Source organism: Gorilla gorilla, chromosome 7 (genome assembly GCF_029281585.2).
Source record: "Gorilla gorilla gorilla isolate KB3781 chromosome 7, NHGRI_mGorGor1-v2.1_pri, whole genome shotgun sequence".
NCBI classification, from domain to species: Eukaryota; Metazoa; Chordata; class Mammalia; order Primates; family Hominidae; genus Gorilla; species Gorilla gorilla.
In genome coordinates this window covers 47342681-47363706 of record NC_073231.2, presented here as the reverse complement: position 1 = coordinate 47363706, position 21026 = coordinate 47342681, and the positions used below count along the sequence as shown (strand labels likewise).

Sequence of the window (21026 nt, the reverse complement as noted above, 5' to 3'; positions counted from 1 at the left end):
CTTACGTAGACCCATTTTTTTTTTTTTTTTTTACATACAGTCTTATCCCTAAGCATGAACTCCTCCCTGTCCACATACATGGTACTTTCTAGCAGCACAGAAGCTTTGTTCCTTCTATTTGAATTCCTATCATTTTATTCTCTCCAAGGCAAGCTCTTCCTTGCCATTCAGTCTATCTCAGAGATCACCTATATGAAGTCTTGCCCAGCTCTGTAATCAGAGTTGTTACTTCTGTGCTTTCATAGCATACATCTCTATAAAAGGACTTATCTTCGTTGGTAACTTGTTTACCTGATTCTTTCAATAGATTGAGAATTATTTGAAGGTTCTTACTTAGCTTTGAAGCATCTTAATTGGCTTGGTATCCTTGTTACTAATTCATTACCAGGCATACATTAGAACTTGCTGTACACTAGTTACAGGGAACAAAACTAAAACTAGAAACGGTAAAGATCAAGAATCGAGCAAATACCAAAACCATCGTGGAAGCAGAACCAGGGCAAATAAAGCATCAAACCACCAGTGTCATGACAGTTACCAGTAAGGATTCAAGTAAAGCAAGTATAGAATCAGAAGTGTGATTGTGAGGTCAGACGAATCCTAGAAAAATGGAAACCTCCATGTTATGAAGACTAGATGAAATAAATATTTTGCTCTGATAAAGCTTATACAGTTGTTCCTTGGTGTTTGAAGGGGATTAGTCCTAGGACATCCATCCTTCATGAATACCAAAATCCATGGATGCTCAAGTGTCTTACAAAAATGGTGTAATAGCCAGGAACAGTGGCTCACACCTGTAATCCCAGCACTTTGAAAGGCTGAGGCAGGAGGATCACTTGAGCCCAGGAGTTTGAGACCAGCCTAGGCAACATGGCAGAACCTTGTCTTTACAAAAATTAACCAGTCTTGGTGGTGCATGCCTGTAGTGCCAACTACTTAAGAGGCTTAGGTGAGAGGATCGCTTGAGCCCGGCAGGTCTGCAGTAAGCTGTGTTTGTGCCACTGCACTCCAGCCTGGGTGACCCTCGGCGAGACCCTGTCAAAAAAAAAAGGGGTGTAATATTTGCATATAACCTACGCACATCTTCCCATATCCTTTAAATCATCTCTAGATTACTTAAAATATCTAACACAGTGTTGAAATAGTTGAGATGGACAGCTTCATGGAGGTAGTAGTCTTGAACAGGGGCTTTTGTAGGATGGTTAAGATTTTTACAGATGGATAGAAGAGGAAATATCATTTTAGGAGAGAGGAATATTGCTAGTGAAAGCATGGAGGTGTAAATAGTCATGCTGTGTGTATGTGGAAACCATTTTAACTATAACAAACGGGAACTTAATCGATTCCCAAAAGTTCAATTGGAGACTGGTGGGGAGAACCATAAATTAAAATTGAACCCATCAAATTGTATACTTTAAACATGTGCCATGCTTTTCATGTATCAATTATACCTTAATAAAGTAGTTTTTAAAACTTGAATTCATGGAAATAAAGTGCCGTAGAAGAGTTTTTGAAAGAGTGTTATAAATGCTTGACTACACCATTAATTATGCTTATGTTTGGAGAAACTTGATTTAATACCTCTTATAAGCATGTCTGGACAAAAATTAGCCATGTTGTAATGGACTGTATATGTCCCGATGTTACCGAGGTTTCTTTCCAAAGTTATTTTTTTATAAATTGAAATATGCCTTGACTATGTGGAAAGTACTATCCTTATGAAAAGTTTCTTTTGTTTACATTCTTACAAATTTTTTCTTCTTTTAAAGTGTTAGTGACAAACAGTCTGCGGTAACTGAATCCTCAGAGGGTACAGTATCCTTATTGAGGTGAAGTAAATTGACGTTTTTCTTCTTTGTCTTTCAAATCTTTGATTGAAGCAATTCATGCAGACCTAATAAAACTACCACATAAATGGTACAATTGAAAGAGTATCTCAGGGTCCTAGTTAGCCCAACAGATAGTCACGACTCTGAGACATCTTAAAATTCCAAACTGTAGAGACCTGCTCTGAGACTGGGTTGTTTCACATTGTTTCTACAAAGCCATTATTGGAATACACATATAGGGAGTTCTTGAGCTTAAAACAGATGTTTAGTAAACACTTCTCTGTCATAGAAACAAAGAAACGATACTGGGGCAGGAAGGGGATGGGAATTACATTTCTAATGAATGCCCCATGCCAATTTTATGAAAGTTACTTGAAAAACTTTATTTGATCTAATAGAATCACTGTGACAGACAATACAACCTGTCCCGAGGGCAGAAAGTCTGCATGAATGATTTCTAACACAGAGCAGTTGGGATCACAAGTGGAACCATGGGAGGAGGTGGCTGACTTCATGTGGAGGAGGTGATTGGACATGAGGAATTGAGAGGCCAAGATGGTATATGAATTGTCTGTGAGAACACTGAAATAATTCATAATAGCAGCACTTAGGTGTAGAGAAAGATCTGTGAATGATGAAGAAGTGCTTGGAAGGATGGTAAATGGCTGTGAAGAATGATCGAAGGTGATACATCTCAGTGGCATGAATCCTCAAGGCTGAAGTTTCTATGGAAGCGGGATCTTGAAAGTGGCATTCATTAGGAAATGAAAACTGCTGTCTCTGGAGTCCTATAGTTTATGGAGGGTGGAAGATTAAGCCAATCTCTACTTGAGAAGGCTACCAAGGAGAGAAACATTGTCCCCAGGGGAAAGCTAGATTTTAGACAAGGCAAAGAGCAGAGAGGAATGGGTGAAGAGATTGAGAATGACATTCTAGAAAGGACAATAGAAAGTCTTGGGAAGGAGGGACAGAGGGGAAGAGAGAAAGGATGGCTGGTCACCTAGAGTATCTATAGGGATAAAAGTATAGCTAAAATAACCTACATTTTAGGTGGAGATAATACAGCTGCCTAAGCTTAGGTGAACTGCTTTTTGAATCTTAGTTTGCTCCTTCATAAAATTGGATTAATATAATACCAATTTGGCAGAGTTTTCAAAAAAAATGATGCCACATCCTGTGTTTCCAAACAGCCTTACCTTTCAAAACTCTTTTTGGAAGCTGTAAAGATAATCAAGTGATACCTGCCATTATGTAAAGGAATTTTGGAATCCGTCTTTGGGGAAATAAAAGCCATAAGAGAGAATGAAAGCTAATACTTTGTAGTTTAAGGATTTTTTTCCTCGATGTATCCAATTGGAAGGCCGAAAGAGTCTTGTCTTTTTTTTTTTTTTTTTTTTTTTGCCTGCTTCTTCTGAGACATCAAAAAACATCTTGATTTCTGTGGAGTAGATGAGATGGAGAAAGATGAGACAGGCAACAGAAATCTTAAGAGGCCACAGGTTAAGATGGGGCACTAAGCAGTGAGAGCACCAAAGGAAGTAGGCCAAAGTATTAATAGAAGATCCTAGAACAGATTAAGGCAAATCATTTACCTTTTTTCCATTGCCTTACTAATCTTTCTGGAACCAATTACAAACTTTCATGTTTTATTTTAGGTCTCACAAGAATCTTTTCTTATCTAAGTTGCAACGTGGAACCCAGCAACAAGACCTTAGTAAGAAAGAAAGAAGAGTAGGAACTCTTCAAAGTGAGTACTGTTATAACAGTTTTAGAAGGGCAGAATTGATGTGTCCTCAAACAATCCAGCCATTGACTTTACCACTATAGCAAAAAAAACACACACTTCAGAAAACTGAAGCACAAAGTCTTGACTTCATAGAGTTAATTGAGATAGTGTTTAATTTAGAAAGTTAGCTATTTTGACTGTCTAGCTTAGGGTTCTTTTGCTATGGTGGTACACTGCTTTTCTACCTTCACTGTGTTCAGCAACTTCAAGTATAGTCATATACTTGAAGCCACATCATGACATTTCAGTCAAAGACAGACTGCATTGCATATAGGATGGTGGTCCTGTAATAATGTAATGGAGCACATATGGAAACTTGATAATGTGGCACTTGATATTGGCATTGCATATCAAGTAGGGGAAATGATTGATAATTAGCAATGGTACTGGGAACCGTGGGTTTTCTATATGAATATATATATATATATATGTATGTTTGTGTAAGTGTACTCTTAATAATGTTCACATAAGGACAAAATCACCCAACGCCCTATTTCTCAGAACATATCCCCCTTGTAAAGCAATCCATGACTGTAGTTACTTTTCAGAAACATTAAGTACAGTTGATTCTTGTTATTCACAGTAGTTACGTTTAATAAAGTCTGAGAGCGTTGACTTAGCAAATTACAAGTTTCTTTTTGGTATGTATTCATTTAACAAATGTTTATTGACCCCACATTAATATTTTAGGTACTGAACTGATACTGAGATTTTTTTTTTTATATTCTTTTTTAGGGTACATGTTCACAACGTGCAGGTTTGTTACATATGTACACATGTGCCATGTTGGTGTGCTGCACCCATTAACTCGTCATTTAGCATTAGGTATATCTCCTAATGCTATCCCTCCCCCCTTCCCCCTGAGATTTTTAATATGGATCTAAACCTAAATACTTATTGATAAAAATAATAGACATAATGAAATTAGGTTTATTTCTCCATGCTCATAAGGTACCATCTTGGTGCCAGGCAAATGATAGGCCTGCAGTAAATATTATAGAATAAATTTGTTCATACCTGATGGCTGATGACATGGCAACCATTAGCAAATAATTGTAAATAGAGTTCTAAAATATTTACATTCATAGATATCATTCCCATTTTTAAAGATGAGAAAACAGAAACTCAGTAAAGTTATGTGCTTAATGTTGGTGGAGTTCCAAGATTGGTTTTCTATACCTATTGCTGCAAGACAGCTGGGAATCATTTTAAATGAGAATAATGTGAGCATTTTCCTAGGGTTGTAATTTCATAGTATGAAATTCAAAGAAAAGGAAATGTAGGCCAGGCGCAGTGGCTCACGCCTATAGTCCTAGCACTTTGGGACGCTGAGGCAGGTGGATTGCCTGAAGAGCTCAGGAGTTTGAGACCAGCCTTGGCAACATGGCGAAACCCTGTTTCTACTAAAAATAGAAAAAATTAGCCAGGCTTGGTGGTGCCTGCCTGTAATGCCAGCTACTCAGGAGGCTGAGGCACGAGAATCCAGCTTGAACCCAGGAGGTGGAGGTTGCACTTCAGCCTGTGTGACAGAGCGAGACTGTCTCAAAAAAGAGAAAACATGGTTTATCAGCAAACTCGAAGACTATAAACTCTTTGCAAACTGGCTTAACAGTGACTGTGGCTATTGAGTCTGTAAGGTCTTTGAGTTTTAGCACATTTTATTAGGTGTCAGTAATAAGTACGTTTTCTTAAAAAAATCCAGTGTACTTCAGTGGTACCCAGGTACCCCCTCTTTATAGTTTGAGGATAATAATTTTGTTTGTGCTAAACCTTTTTTTCTCTTCTTTTTCTGTTTTTGGAGACAGAGTCTTTCTTTGTTGCCCAGGCTGGAATGCAGTGCAGTGGTGAGATCTTGGCTCACTGTAGCATCTACCTTCCCAGGCTCAGTTGATCCTCCCACCTCAGCCTTCCAAGTAGCTGGGACCACAGGCACATGCCACCACACCCTGCTATTTTTTTGTTTGTTTGTTTTGAGATGGGGTCTTGCACTGTCACCCTGGCTGGAGTGCGGTGGATCGATCTCAGCTCACTGCAACCTCGTTTCCAGGTTTCAAGCAATTCTCCTGCCTCAGCCTCCTGAGTAGCTGGGATTACAGGAGTGTGCCACCACACCCGGCAGATTTTTGTATTTTTAGTAGAGACGGGGTTTTGCCATGTTGGCCAGGCTGGTCTGGAACTCCTAACCTCAGGCAATCCACCCACCTCGGCCTCCCCAAAGTGCTGGGATTACAGGTGTGAGCCACCACACCCGGCCTTTTTGTGTTTTTTGTAGAGGTGGGGTTTTGCCATGTTGCCCCGGCTGGTCTCTAACTCCCAAACTCAAGCAATCTGCTCGCTGTAATTGTGCTGAGATTACAGGCATGAGCCACTGCTCCCAGCCCTAACCTTTTTTTCAAAAACTAATTTTTGTGTAGTAAAATTGACATATGCTTAGGGAAAAAAAATCAAGTTAATTCAGAAAAGTTGAAAGAAAAAGCCAAACCATCCAGATTTCATCAGTGCAGAAAAACTCACCAGCATTGAGCGAAATTATTAATATTTGAGTTGAAAGCTTTTTATAGGTAAATGCATTCAATCCTCAAAACAACCTTATGAGATTAGTGCTTTTTTTTTTTTATCATCTCCATTATACAGATGAGGAAGCTGAGACTTAAAAAGGTAAATAAAATGCCTTTGGTTACACAGTGTATGAATAGAACAGGAGCCAAAATTTGAAATCAGACAGTCTGACTCCAGAGCCCAGGCCTTTAATTGCTTAGATGGACTACCTCAATAGAAGAATGTATAGATTGAAAGCAAATCAAATTTTAGAAAAACGTCATCAAGTTACATATGTTACTTTAAAATATATTTACATTTAATTTTTAATATGTAAAACTGAAGGGTTCAGTACTTCAGATAAAGGTGGTTTCACAAGAAATCTATCAGTAACCTTTATGATCGGTGTAAAATAAAGAATATGAAATGCTTTAAGAGGTCAGTCAACTTTAGTTAATCAACTTTAGTCTGTTGATTGACCTTAGCAAAAATTTCTTCCACCAATCCCCAAATTTTCTTGGTTATATTTTATATAATCAATAGTTGTAGCATTGTTTTCCCATGTTGGATTTTCAGTTCAAAATACTTTTTCATTTTGTAGAGACTTTTACTGACCTATGAGGGAGGTTGTTTAATTTCCAAATATCTTTCTGTTACTGATTTTTAGTTTAATTCTATTTCAGTCTGTGAATATGCTTCGTAGATTTTTTTTTTAAGATGTTTTATGGCCCACAGTATGGTTTATTTTGGTCCATTTGGATGTGCACAGAGAAGAACGTGAATTCTGGCATTGTTGAATGAAGTGTTTTAAAATGTCAATTAGGTCAAGTTTTTAATAATGCTGTTCAGGTATTCTATATATGTACTCATTTCCTGTCTACTGTTGTATCAATTAGAAAAGTGATAAATCTCCCAAATATAATTATGAATTTGTCTTTACATTTATGTGATTATTTGCTTTTTGCTATTTTAGTCCCCTAGCACCTGTTTAAACATTTCTCCTAATGCTAAAATCTCTCCATCAGAGCTAGTGTGGTTTCCATTTTCCTGACTGGAACACACCCAATATATATGTCAAAATCCCATATATGTCAACATCCCATGTTTGTAGTAGGGTAATCTTATTATTTTTCAGGAGTATCTTGACTATTCTGGTGTTTTGGTGTTCCATATTGTCAGGGAAAAAACCTAGCCATAGGGCTTTATAAGCAGTAAACCTGCTGCTACTTTATAGGTACAAAAGGTAGACAACAAGACTTAGTGACTTAATGAGTTAGAGTAAGACAGATTATTACAGCAAACAACATGGCATTGATGTAGTTGTTCAGATTTCCCTACCCCAAGTCCGGTGGACTATGCAACAGGCCTAAATGGATGCTGCGAAGGCAGTAAGTTATATTTCAGCTGAGGAAAACTCAGAGCCAAGGGCCCAGTGCTTTTTGAGTAAGCAACAAAACATTGTAACAAATAGCAAACAAGCCAGTACCCTCTCCCAGGAGAGAGCAGTTGGCCTGGTCATCATGTTGTGGTTTCCTTGACCTGCTTAATTGCCTATCTGACTGGCTGTAGAAAATGCACTATTTCAGGAGATGAATAAGGCTTTTGTACATTCAACAGGCATTGCAGGGGTGCTCAGAGCCAATAGTGGACTACCTGTCTTAACACATAATTTTAGAATAATTTTGTTAAACTATACAAAGAACCCTGTTGAGATGTTTATGTGAAATTGCATTGTTAACAATAGATGATTTTGCAGAGAACTGACACCATTACATTAAGTTTCCTATGCATGAACAAAATACATTTCTCTAACATGTTTTTATATATACAGTCATCCCTTGGTTTTCACAGGGGATTGGTTCCAGGACCCATCCTCCCGCCCCCACAGCAGGGATACCAGAATTCTCAAATGCTCAAGTCTCTTACATGAAATGGCATAGTCTTTGCATATAGACCTGTGCACCCGCCTGCCACATGCTTTAACTCATCCCCAAATTACTTACAGTAACTAAAACAATGTAAATGATAAATAACTAAATTGTAGTAAATAATTGTTAGACTATATTTTTTTATTTGTATCACTTTTATTATTGTAGTTATTATATATAAATATATATAATATATATTACATATATATATAATATATATTACATATAACATATATATAATATATATTACATATAACATATATATAATATATATATATGACCTATGAGGGAAGTTGTTTAATTTCCAAATATCTTTCTGTTACTGATTTTTAGTTTCATTCTATTTCAGTCTGTGAATATGCTTCATAGACTTTTTTTTAAAGATTTGTTTTATGGCCCACAGTATGGTTTATATATAATATAATATATATAATATATAATGTACATAATATATGTCATTATAATATATAATATATAATAATTATACTATATATAATATATATTATATATTATATATTATATAAAACCCATATATAATATATAGTATAATTTATATATTATAATATATAATTCATTATATATAATATATATTATATATAATCATATTATATAATATAATAATTTATATATAATATAATTATATATAATTATAAAGCTTTACTATGTATATAAAACATGTTATGAGAAGCTTTATCTATCTATCTACTTACCTACCTACCTACCTACCTAACTGTTGGCCCTCTATATTCGCAGTTTCCACATCTGTGGATTCAACCAACCTTGGAATAAAATATTTGGGGGGAAAAATACATATAAATTTTTATATATTATATATGTAAATATATATATTGTATATTATATATGTTATATTAACATATAATATATAAATATATATTAAATATATTTATATATAATAAATTTATATATTGGTTGAATCTATGGATTCAACCAACCTTGGAATAAAATATTCAGGGGGGGAAATATATATATATATTTTTATATATTATATATAACATATTATAAATTTATTATATAAATATATATATAATATATATTATATATAACATATATAATATATATTATATAACATATATACTATATAATATATAACATATATACTATATAATATATATAACATATACTATATAATATATATTATATAGTATAATAATATAATATATAAATATTATATGTATAAATATTATATATATATAAAATATATATATTTTTTTCCCCCGAATATTTTATTCCAAGGTTGGTTGAATCCACAGATGTGGAACCTGCGAATATAGAAGGCCAACAGTAGGTAGGTAGGTAGGTAAGTAGATAGGTAGATAGATAGATAAAGCTTCTCATAACATGTTTTATATACATAGTAAAGCTTTATAATTTACTACATACAAATGTATCACTTTTGCTAAAGTTATCTAAGAGGCCATGACATGATGGCTCATGCCTGTAATTCCAGCACTTTGGGAGGCCAAGGCAGGAGGATTACTTGAGCCCAGGAATTAAGAGACCAGCCTGTGCAATATAGTGAAACCATGTCTTTACAAAAAAATTTTAAAAAATTAGTCGGGCATGGCGGCCGGTGCCTCTAGTCCCAGCTACTCAGGAGGCTGAGGTGAGGGAGGATAAGGCAGAAGTATCACTTGAGCCCAGGAGTTTGAGCTATGATCATACCACTGCACTTCAGCCTAGGCAAAAGAGAGAGACCCTATCTCTTAAAAAAAAAAAGTTATCTCTAAGAATGTTAGATTTTTTTGTGGCTATTGTAAATAATATCTTTCTATTGTTTTAATTAAATTATTTTAACTGTTTGTTGCTAATGAATAGAAATCCTATTGCTAATGAATGAAATCCTTTTTGTGTATTGATCTTACTGATCTTTTAATTCTATTTGTAGATTCTGTTAGGTTTTCTGCCTAAACAATTATCATTTTTCAGTAATTACAGTTCTGTTTCTTTTCAGTTACATATATTTGTCTTACCAAACTGACTATGAATAAGAAAGAAGGAGTGAGGAAAGGATTATGCTTCTTAGTACTCCTAAAACATTATCGTAAGAAAATTTCAATGATCCTATGCAATAAATATTTTTCCTTTTTTTTTAAACAGATAATGAAATGACAGGTTCAGGGATGTGAAATGATTTATTTAAAGACATATAAAAGAATCAAGACTCAAAACACTCCCCCTCTGATTTCAAAGGCTGATCTTTGCACTATACCATGCTGCTTCCAGATTTGAAGGAAAAAATTAAACATGTAGAGTACTTTTTCTTAGAATAGCTTAAAAAAGGAATTTCATGATAATCATTAAAAATATAATTGCTCTTTTTTCTTTAATGTAAAACAATATTTATGACATTATTTTTCTACTTTTAGGTACAAAAAAGAAAAAAGAAAGCAGAAGAGCCACTGAAAGCAGAATACCTGTTTCAAAGAGTCAGCCGGTAACTCCTGAAAAACATCGAGCTAGGAAAAGACAGGTATTTGGTTTTTTTAATACTCGAATAACACTTATGGACATTAAAGTTATAACTTGAATAATTGTGATTATTTCTGTTCAACCTCCCCAAAATTTTGAGTGTAAAATATTTACCCTTTGCCATCTTTTATTTTGCTGTCTTAGATAGGTGAGTAATCAGCCTATTCAAAATGAAATACTTCACCCACATTTAAAAAGTCTTCAGTTGGGTGTTGGTACTGACATCTGTTTGGAATTATTGTGATACTATCATAAAATCTGTTTATTAGATGTAAGGTGGGACTTAACTCAACATTATAAGCTTTGATGTTTAAATTTTCCTAACAGGGATACAGTTTAAAAAAGAGTTTTATTTACTTAAAAACAAAGAAAAGATACCGTTTGATCACTAAATTTTATTAAGGTGGGTCAATTTAGGGCTTGATTCATTTGCTTCCCCTTTCAGTGACTGTAGTCTTGTGCCATCTGTCCAGTGTCTGAAACCATTATTTTATGTATTTTTTGATTGTCTAGTTGTTCACAGCAGATAGATAAATCTGGTCTTTGTTTTTGTGGTGTGTGTGTGTGTGTGTGTTTCCCCCTTTTTTTTGTAGAGATGGTGTCTCACAATGTTGCCCAGGCTGGTCTTGAATTCCTTGGCTTGAGTGATCCTCCCGCCTTGGGCTGCAAAAGTGCTGGGACTGTAGGCATGAGCTACTGCACCCAGTCAGGCCCTTGTTTTCTTTTGTGGCTGGAACCGTTTTCTTACTCGAAGGTGCCTTTTTTTTTTTTTTTTTTTTTTTTGACAAGCTAATTGCAAATAGTTCATACTGAGGTGTTGAAGATAGTGTCAAGTTGCACGCTACTCGGAATATCTTCTGTGACTCAAGGTTATGTTACCCTTCATTTCTCCCCCAGTGAACATAGCAAGCAACTTCTACTTTTGATTTGCTTCCTATACATATTACTTGCCTTTGTGATTCCCTTTTTTAGCCTTGCCATCTCTGGCCTTTAGTAGGTTGAGGGGAGCTCTTGCTGTTGCTGACCAGAGATTTGGGGGGTGTACCTCAGGGTATTTTCATTAGAAAAACAGATGGCACACACTTCCTGAGATCTGTAGACAGAGTTGCTTTTTCATACACCTAAGTTGCACTGATTATTTATACCCTTTCTACCTACATTATGGTTCAGGTTGTAAATTTCTCTTAACTTTTTTAGAGTTTGGGATTTTATTTCTTGTTGCTTTTGGGTGAATTCCCAAAGGAGAAGAGGGAAATGCTAACCTTATGCTACCATATGCGACCACAGTCATGCATACGTTTTGTGCTGGATTTTTTTTGCAGTTTGAATATGAAGTACATGTATATAGTTTGTTTATTTATCCTGCTTGGTATTTTCTGAGCTTCCTGAATCTCAGGAAATAGTTTGGTGTCTGTCTTTAGTTTTGGAAAATGCTCAGCCATTATTACTTCAAATCTTTCTTTTGTTCCTTTCCTTCTTCTTCTGGTGTTCCCATTATGATTCCAAATGTTACACCTTTTAAGATTGTCCCACTGTTGTTAGTTATTCCTTTATCTTTTTTCATTCTTTTTTCTGTTTACTTTTCAGTTTGAGAACTTTCTATTAATATATCTTCAAATGTACTGATTCGTTCTTCAGCTGTGTTTAATCTGCTTATGAGCCCATCAGAGGCATTGTTCATTTGTTACCATGTTGATTTCTGGCATTTCCCTTTGGTTCTTTCTTAGAGTTTTCATCTCTCCATTTACATTTACCCATCTGTTCTTGCATGTTGTCCACTTTTTCCATTAAATCCTTTGACATATTGATCATAATCATTTTAAATTCCAAGTCTGACAATTTCAAAATCTGTGCCATATCTTGAGTGTGGTCCTGGTGCTTGCTTTGTCTCTTCAGACTGTGTTTTTTGCTTTTTAGCATGTTTATAATATTTTGCTGATAGCTAGACATAATATATTAGGTAAAAGGAAATGAGATAAATGATCCTTTAATGTGAGGTTTTATGTTTATCTGGCTAGGAGTTATCGTTTGCTGTAGCTGTAGGTGTCAAAGGCTAAAATTTCCTTTAGTGTCCTGTTTTTGTCTCTCTTGTTGTCTCTGGGTTTCCCTAGAGACTGCTTTTTAATAAGAATCTGAGGGACCTCTTTCAACTATAATGCCCAGGATCCTGACTAAATGTGGTGGTAAGGTAAGGGGAGGTGAAGCGTTCTGGAGTCCTGTGCATAGGTCTCCTTCTTTTAGTAAGCCTGTGTCCTAGGCTGTGACCTTCATAAGTGCTTCTCAGCCCACCACCCCTTGGGTGAGACATGAAGGCTAGAGAGGGGTGGAGTGAGTATTTCCACAGGTAAGTTAGGTTCTGGTAAAACCTCAGTTGGTTAGGTTCTGGCAAAATTAGTTTCTCTTGAGGAAAGGATTTTGTTAAGGAGACCAGAACGCTTTCCTCATTTATTTTGAAATGGGGAGTATTTCTAATTGGGGAGTATTTCAAAATGGCTACTTTTTCCCTCCGCCTGTCAGAAGCAGGAAGGAATTTTTGTGTGATCTTTACCCTGAGACCTGGGGGGGGCTCCTGGAGACAAAACTCACAAAAGTTTGTGAGTCCCTCTGAAACTGGGCCCTTGGAGTTTTTAACCCTCAAGCTTATCCACACTGAGCCTCCATCAGTTCCTCAGTCACAGTTAATTGCTCCTACCAGTATTGGCTCCAGCTGTGAGCTTCTGCTCCTGGCCTTTCTGTCCCCAGTAATTCTTGTGATTTTCTCAATCTGCCTCTCTCTTTCTTTAGTTTTCAGGGCAGCAGTTTGCCCTGTGACATTTGTTCTTTGATGTATCTAAGAAGAGTTACTGAGTTTCAGTTTGTTCAACAGCTTTTTTCTTCTGGGGACTGGTGTGATGATTTCCAAGCTCTTCACATGTTAGATTGGAAACCAGAAGTCTCTGCCTTATACATATAACTGATCTTTCCCTGTAGTTCTTCCAGCAGCCATTCCAAATGAGGTGTTATTTACAGATATATATGAAGAAAACAGATGTTTCTCTTCTATTCAAAACGAAATGTAGGATATCGACCACATAATCAGTGATAATATCTATCACCATTTCCTATGCCAAAAAAGAATTCTGTGGATATCACAAGGGCCTGGTTTTATTTTTTAGCTTTCCGTTGTTGGCCTTTTGTTAAAATACTTGTTTTAGAAGATAAGTGACAGACTTAATTTTATTTTGTATTGAGGTTTTAAAAAAAAAAAAACTTACGGCAATAGCCCATGTCTACTTGGACAGTTTTCTTTTGCTGCATTGGTCTGTTAAAGATATTTCTTCCTTCCTTATCAGAATTAAAGAGCCCTCCTTTTATAAACTTATTCCATTAAAGAAGAAAAGTAAATGCCTTTCAAACTGTTTTCCATGAACAGTATGTAATGAGAAATACTGTAGCAGTATTTTCTTTTACTATTCATAGTATCATTTTAAGGCATTAAAAAGCATTATTTGTTCTTTAGAATGGATATACAGTTCAGATCTGAGTTATGTAATCTCTAGCCTTGGGAAAGAAAAAGATTGGTGTGTTTTAATTTGTTATGTGCTCTTTGTATCTTTTCAGGCTATTGGCATGGCTGGGGTTGTTACGATTTTGTATTTGATTTTTTGAGAAAATAAAAGACAAATGACAATAAAACAAAGGAAATGGGTTGTATGGGTTTAATGTCCAGAAATATATCATCTTAAACTCTTCCCTTAATTATTACTATCAGTGGAATCTGGTACAATCAGTTAAATGTATAAAATGAGGAAATGGAAAGTTTTAAGCACAATAGTAGACTTTATGAAATAGTACTGCCCTTATGTTTTCTTTCTGATCTGACACAGGTCAGTTGTGTCACTCATTAAACTCTAGCTATAGAAAGTAGAAGTTGGTACCAATGACTACTAGGCCACTTGAACCTCTAAACTTAAAAATTACAGCTTTCCTTACTTGCCAGACGATAGCTTATTCTGTATGATGTTTTCAAAAATCTTTCAGTCACAGGTAAAATTAAGCAAAGACTGAAAACATTCAGATCAAGCAAAACAATCAAGGCATAATCAACCATGAAGTAACACTATATCAAGCTAAAGTTACTCTTTTTCAATAGAAGAAAAAAATAAAATACTTAATGCTAAACACTGTTAGTTTTCAGTTAATCTATACTGACAACATTACTACTTTCCTCTGGGTTAGGGGTGAGCAAAATTTTTCTATAAAGAGCAAGATTTATAATATATTTATTACTAATGTATTTTATGTATATTTCACATACATAGTTTCTGTTACATATTTTAAATATATTTTTTAAATGACTTAAATTTTAATATGGTTCTTAGCTCCGGGGCTGTAGAAAACCAGCCTTGGGCTGGGCTTTGGCAGTGGCTTGCTGTCCCCTGCTATAGATGATACATTGGAAAATACTGCTTAAACATACTGCACCCAGGACCCCAAATAGGATTCAGAAAACATTGGTCATTTCTTGAAAGAAAGGGGCTTTTGTATTGTATCAAACGTCGTCTGTGGACCTTATTAAAAATACTACAGCTCAGATAAGAACAAGAAAACAATGCTGTATATGTGTATGAAATTTGTCTAAACCACAAACTACTTTTTAAAGCTGAATAATGTATATGACAAGTTTTTGAAAGAACAGAAATGCTTAACTTGGAGACCATGGAGTTGATAGGCTCTTTAAAGAGAGTTTATGTGGCCCCCAAATTTGTATATGAAATTTTAGATACTATACTTTCCTGTGGAGTACGTCTGTAAGATTTATATGACCCCAAAGATTAATAACCCACTGTTGAAGTGCTTTTAATCAGTCACCCCACACATGAAAAATTTATTAATGCATCTGTTGGTTTTTGTCAGTTAATGACAAGCAGTGTAGTGAGGTTTTGTAGGAGTGAAGGCCGAGTCAGGCAGTAATAGATGGTCATAGGAGGCTGTCAGCCTTTGTCTAGCAATTGAATAGCCATGTACTTGTAAGCAGCACAGTTGCCGATAGGTGTGCTGCAGACAGACAAAAGCAAAAGCACGTACAGAAGAGACCAGGTTCGTATCTTGGATTTAAGTCACAAAGCAGAGGAATAGCAAGAACAGGGGATCAGGTTTAAGGTAGCTCAAACAAACTTCTGCCTGGGTTTGGTTACGGTCACTGCCAGCTTTTTGGTACTGAGTCATACACGAGATGGTTCTCATGTCATGTTTGTATTCTTCAGGCCACCTTGAATTCTTTCTAATATTGCATCAGACAATTGAACTGGATTTTTTTTTCTTCGATTATAGTAAAGTACACATGATATAAAATTTACCATTTGCCATTTTAACTATTTTTAAGTGTACAGTTTGGTAGCATTAAATATATTCATATTGTGCTACCATCACTACCATCTATCAATAGCACTCTTCCTCTTACAAAACTGAAACCGTACTCATTAAAGAGTAACTCCATTTCCATCCCCCCAGCCCCCTTGCCACCATCATTCTACTTTCTGTTTATGAGTTGGACTGTTCTAGGCACCTCATATCAGAAGTAGCATAGTATTTTTCTTTTTCTGTCTAACCTAATGTCCTCAAGGTTTATCCATGTTCTAGAATGCGTCGGAACTTCCTTTTTAAGGCTGAATTATATAAATATAATATATAATATAATTTTGTTTATCCATTTATCAGTTGATGGATAGTTGGGTTGCATCCACATTTTAACTATTGTGAATAATGCTGCTATGAACATGGATGTACAAATACCTCTTCAGGTCCCTGCTCTCGACTCTTTTAGATATGTACCCAGAAGTGGAATTGCTGGATCATATGGTAGTCCTTTTAAAAAATTTTTTGGGTAACTGTCATACTGTTTTCCATAGTGGTGCTATAATTTTACATTCCCACCACTAGTGCACACAGGTTCCAATTTATCCATATCCTCACCAACACTTATTTTGTGTTTTTTTGATAGCAGCCATCTGAATGAGGGTGGGTTGATGAACCGGGTTTTTAAAGAAAATGTGAAGTGCTGGAGAATTTCTTGTAGTCTAGACACAGTAAATAACCATGCAGATGGTCAAATTGCTCTTTCAGCATGCCAACAGAAGGAATAATTAGTTAGTTGCCTGTAGCAAATGCCAAGTATCAGTAATTTTTCTGTGTATAGTATTAAATTTGATTTTTAAAAATGTTTAGGAATTTTCTCCCAGCATAAAATTAAATGTTTTTAATTAGTTTATGTTAGTTGTGTTTTTGAAAGTCTATTTTAGACAAGATTTGAGTTTTATATGGGTGTGTAATACTTCCCCTACCATAGGCAGAACAGGTTTTTCACTGAGTTCATTAGTGAACTACTAAACATTCACAAAGCCTATTTGGAGATTTGGAGGATAATAAATACAACTATTAACAATTGTAGAAGAGCATTTTAAGAGACAGTGTGGGCTTAAAGTCAGACAAATTCAGTTGACATGTAGCACTGCCACTTTCTAGCTATCTGATCTTGGGCAGCTGAGCTTACATAAAATGAACAGTAATAATAATGACCCCTAAAAATGTTATGATAAATGTAAAATCTTTTTAAAATCTAAGAAATGTTTAGAGAAGTCTTCCGTCTTTAAGAAACTAAGCATTATTTTGATTTTTTAAAACTGGCATTTATAGTAGGTATTTTCTTTTTGAATAATTGTTTCTGTAAATAACTGTTTTACTTTTTATCAAAAGGCATGGCTTTGGGAAGAAGACAAGAATTTGAGATCTGGCGTGAGGAAATATGGAGAGGGAAACTGGTCTAAAATACTGTTGCATTATAAATTCAACAACCGGACAAGTGTCATGTTAAAAGACAGATGGAGGACCATGAAGAAACTAAAACTGATTTGCTCAGACAGCGAAGACTGATTGTGTTTGTAAAAGCTTGATGAAAGGACAGTTAAGTATTTTGATCACTGCATTTTGTTTGAAACTTGTGTCATTGATGTAATTTAAAACTTTTGTTTAAAGCATTACAGTATTTTTCTGTGGCCATCAATTAATATGAGGGTTTGTGCTACAAGAGTTAAAGCGTATGCTATCATTGTATTCTTTAAGAACCTTATTTTGATAAAATGTAAATTTGTTGAACCCTGCCACATTTAGTATCCCCACCCCCAAATCCTGTTCCAATGAAAAAATTAAAACCTGATACGAAAAAAAAAAAGTTTCAGTTAACCTATTTTGTGTCTGTAGGCTGACCTCAGCCCTGTAACATAACCCATTAAAATCAATTTCTTTTTTTTTAAGACAGAGTTTCTCTCTGTTGCCCAGGCTGGAGTGCAATGGCGCAATTTCAGCTCACTGCAACCTCTGCCTCCCAGGTTCAAGCGATTCTCCTGCCTCAGCCTCCTGAGTAGCTGGGATTACAGGCACACACCACCACGCCCAGCTAATTTTTGTATTTTTAGTAGAGGTGGGGTTTCACCATGCTGGTCAGGATGGTCTCCAACTCCTGACTTCATGATCCACCCACCTCGGCCTCCCAAAGTGCTGAGATTACAGACGTGAGCCACTGCGTCCTGCCTAAAATGAATTTTCTAGATGATTGAATAACAGTAGTCCTTTGATAGAAGATAATGACTTGGTTTATGGCCTTAATATACTACTTAATTACTGAAGATGTTTATTAATAGAATGATAAATGTACAGAGTAACCTATAAGCATGACATACTTTTGCTTTCAGTAGTTTCATGTAAAGAAAAAAACTTGAAAATAGTAATACCTGAGGACCCATGGGAATAATAGACACTGGGGAGGTAGGGTGGGGAGCAGGAGCAAGAGCTGAAAAACTACCTACTGGGGACTGTGCTCACTACCTGGGTGACAGGATCATACGTACCCCAAACCTCAACATCACACAGTATACTCAGCTAACAAACCTGACCATGTGTTCCCTGAATCTAAAATAAAAATCGAAATAATTTTTTTAAAAAGGAAAATAGTATTACCCATGGGACAAAATTTGTACTATTAGCAAGAATCACTTTGTGTCTCATTTAGAAACAATTTGACTTTTGTTCCAGTGTTTAAACTTAGACAAAAATGGTTTTGAATAGATCTTTATAACCTGATGCCATAAATACAAGATTCTCTGATACCTTCATTTAATATATCAATATTGGGCCTAAAACAGTATTCTGTAAAGCTTAAATTGGTATTAACTATGATCATCTTGATGTCTATGATAGATAATAAACAAGGTCATACATACCTTACTAAACAATTTTGGTTTTTCACCAACATTTTATTCTTTAAAAGATTTAGACTAACAGAATTATTTAGCATTTTGAGTCGTGTGCTTTATTTAGCAAGTGAGTAAAAATATTGGAATATTGAAGTATTTGCATAAAAAATCAAATGGTGGTGTTTTGTAATCTCTATTGTATTTCCTATTAAGGTTTCATATATTACTTTCCCATTGTTTCTGAATTTGTTATCCTATATATAAACAGAAACATGGATGAGTACCATATGCTTCCTGACTCCTTTATCTTGTTACACCACAAGATACTGCACTATTTATTGGAGCTATTTTGATGATTAGTGCCAAGGCTGTCATCATGAGCCAAAATAGACTTGTTAAGTCAACCTCATTCCAAACATCTGCTATAAATCATCAAATCTAAGTTGCCATTAATTGTAAGATGTCCTGTTATTTCACGCACAACTAGAAAAGAAAAATCGGTATCAACTATAGTATGGTGCTTTCTTATTTTGAATTTTACTTATTAGAAGAGCTATTTTAGATGTATTTAAACATAAGATTTTTATCACATAACTTGTGGATACAAAAAAAGAGAAATTGTAAGCAAAATAAGTTGGGTAATATATTCCTAAAACCTCATCTTCTCCAGTCTATTTTTTTGAATCCTTTTTTTGTTTTGTTTTGTTTTGTTTTGAGACAGGGTCTCACTTCATTGCCCAGCCTGGAGTGCAGTGGCACAATCACAGCTCACTGCAGCCTCTACTTCCTGGGCTCAGGTGATTGTCCTACCTTGGCCTCACAAGTAGCTGGGACTATAGGCATGTGCTGCCACGCCCGGCTAATTTTTGTATTTCTTTGTAGAAATAGGGCTTCTCCATGTTTCCCAGGTTGGTCACAAACTCCTGGGCTCAAGAGATCCATCCACCTCAACCTCCCGAGGTGTTGGGATCACAGGCATGAGCCACTGAGCCCTGGCCCCTGAATTCTTTTTAGTCAGAATTTCTGTTGAGGTAATGTAAATTCACATGCAATTGTTAAGACATAATATAGAGATCTCTGTACACTTGGCCCTGTTTCCCCAAATATTAATATTTTGTAAAACTATAGTGTATCACCACCAGGATATTGATATTGATACAATCCATTCAACTTATTTCCCCAGTTTAGTATTCTGTGTATTTAGATCTAAACAGTATTATCACTTGTGTTCATACATCCACCACCATGAGGATCCCTCACATTGCTCTTTTGTAAGCACACATACCTCTCTTTCCCCAAATCCTGACAGCCACTAACATATCCTCTATTTATAAAAGTTAATCATTTAAAAATCTTATATAGTGACATCACCAAAAACAGCAAAATAGGGAGCTCCAAAGATCTGTCCCTCCACTGAAGCAACCATTGCTAGCAAAAACTTAAGATCAACTTTTTGGATCTCTACTATCTAATAAAAACAACAACCAGAGGAATGCTTAATGAAGAGGCTATTTAGCTTTGGTAAAAGAATTTTTGTGGTTTTGCTTACGCACCTACCATGCCCTGTCTCCTAGCCAGGCAACAGCTGAGAGGACAGTGGCCTGTGCTCCTAGTGCATCTTGATACCAGAACGGGCAATACAGATCTTGCTCTCACAGAAATGTGGATGTGCTTTGACCTGCCTGGCAGTTCCTGAAGGTTTAGCTCAGAGGGTTGCCTTTGTTTTGCCCCCTCCACACTAGAACAGCCTCACAGTGCTTATCAGAAGCATTACCTGCAGCCATCTGGGGCTGGGGACGGCAAATGGGGCAAGCAGCAAACAGACCAAAAAGCTTGGGAAGGAAATAACTGGGAGGAAGATATGTGGGAGAGAGAAGGCTCAGAAGGGCCCTTGTCTGTACTAGCTAGTCCGGAAGGCCACACACATGCCTAGCACTGGACACATTTTTGGAAAAGACCTGAGAGGACTCTAGGCCTGCACCTCTGACTGATCTTTAGGCTCCACAGAAGTAGGAGGTGGAAGCTAAAGCAGAATTTAGGTGACCTGGCTAAGCGCTGAAGGAATGCCCAAGTCAGGACGAATCTACAAAGCCTGGGAGAATTATCATTTTTAACTTTTTATTTTATTTTATTTTTTTTAAATAGAGACATGGTCTTGCTTTGTTGCCTGGGCTTGTGTTTAATTCCTGGCCTCAAGAAATCCTCCTGCCTCAACCTTTCAAAG

At 35.8% G+C, this 21026-nt stretch overlaps 1 protein-coding gene across 5 annotated transcripts in view; it reads left to right on the top strand.

The window, feature by feature from the left end:
- Positions 1-18841, top strand: part of TERF1 (telomeric repeat binding factor 1) — a 38585-nt gene extending 19744 nt beyond the window's left edge. Inside the window, exons 7-11 of one of the 5 annotated variants that reach the window (XM_031013863.3) lie at positions 1770-1829; positions 3485-3576; positions 10054-10143; positions 10469-10572; positions 17307-18841. In XM_031013863.3, the coding sequence (XP_030869723.3) occupies positions 1770-1829; positions 3485-3576; positions 10054-10143; positions 10469-10572; positions 17307-17483 (523 nt within the window). In that variant the 3' untranslated portion in view covers positions 17484-18841. Of the gene's footprint in view, positions 1-1769; positions 1830-3484; positions 3581-10053; positions 10144-10468; positions 10573-17306 lie in introns of those variants that run through there. The other 4 variants (XM_019032706.4, XM_031013864.3, XM_031013865.3 and 1 more) reach the window with 4 other exon arrangements.
- The last annotated feature ends 2185 nt before the right edge of the window (positions 18842-21026 follow it).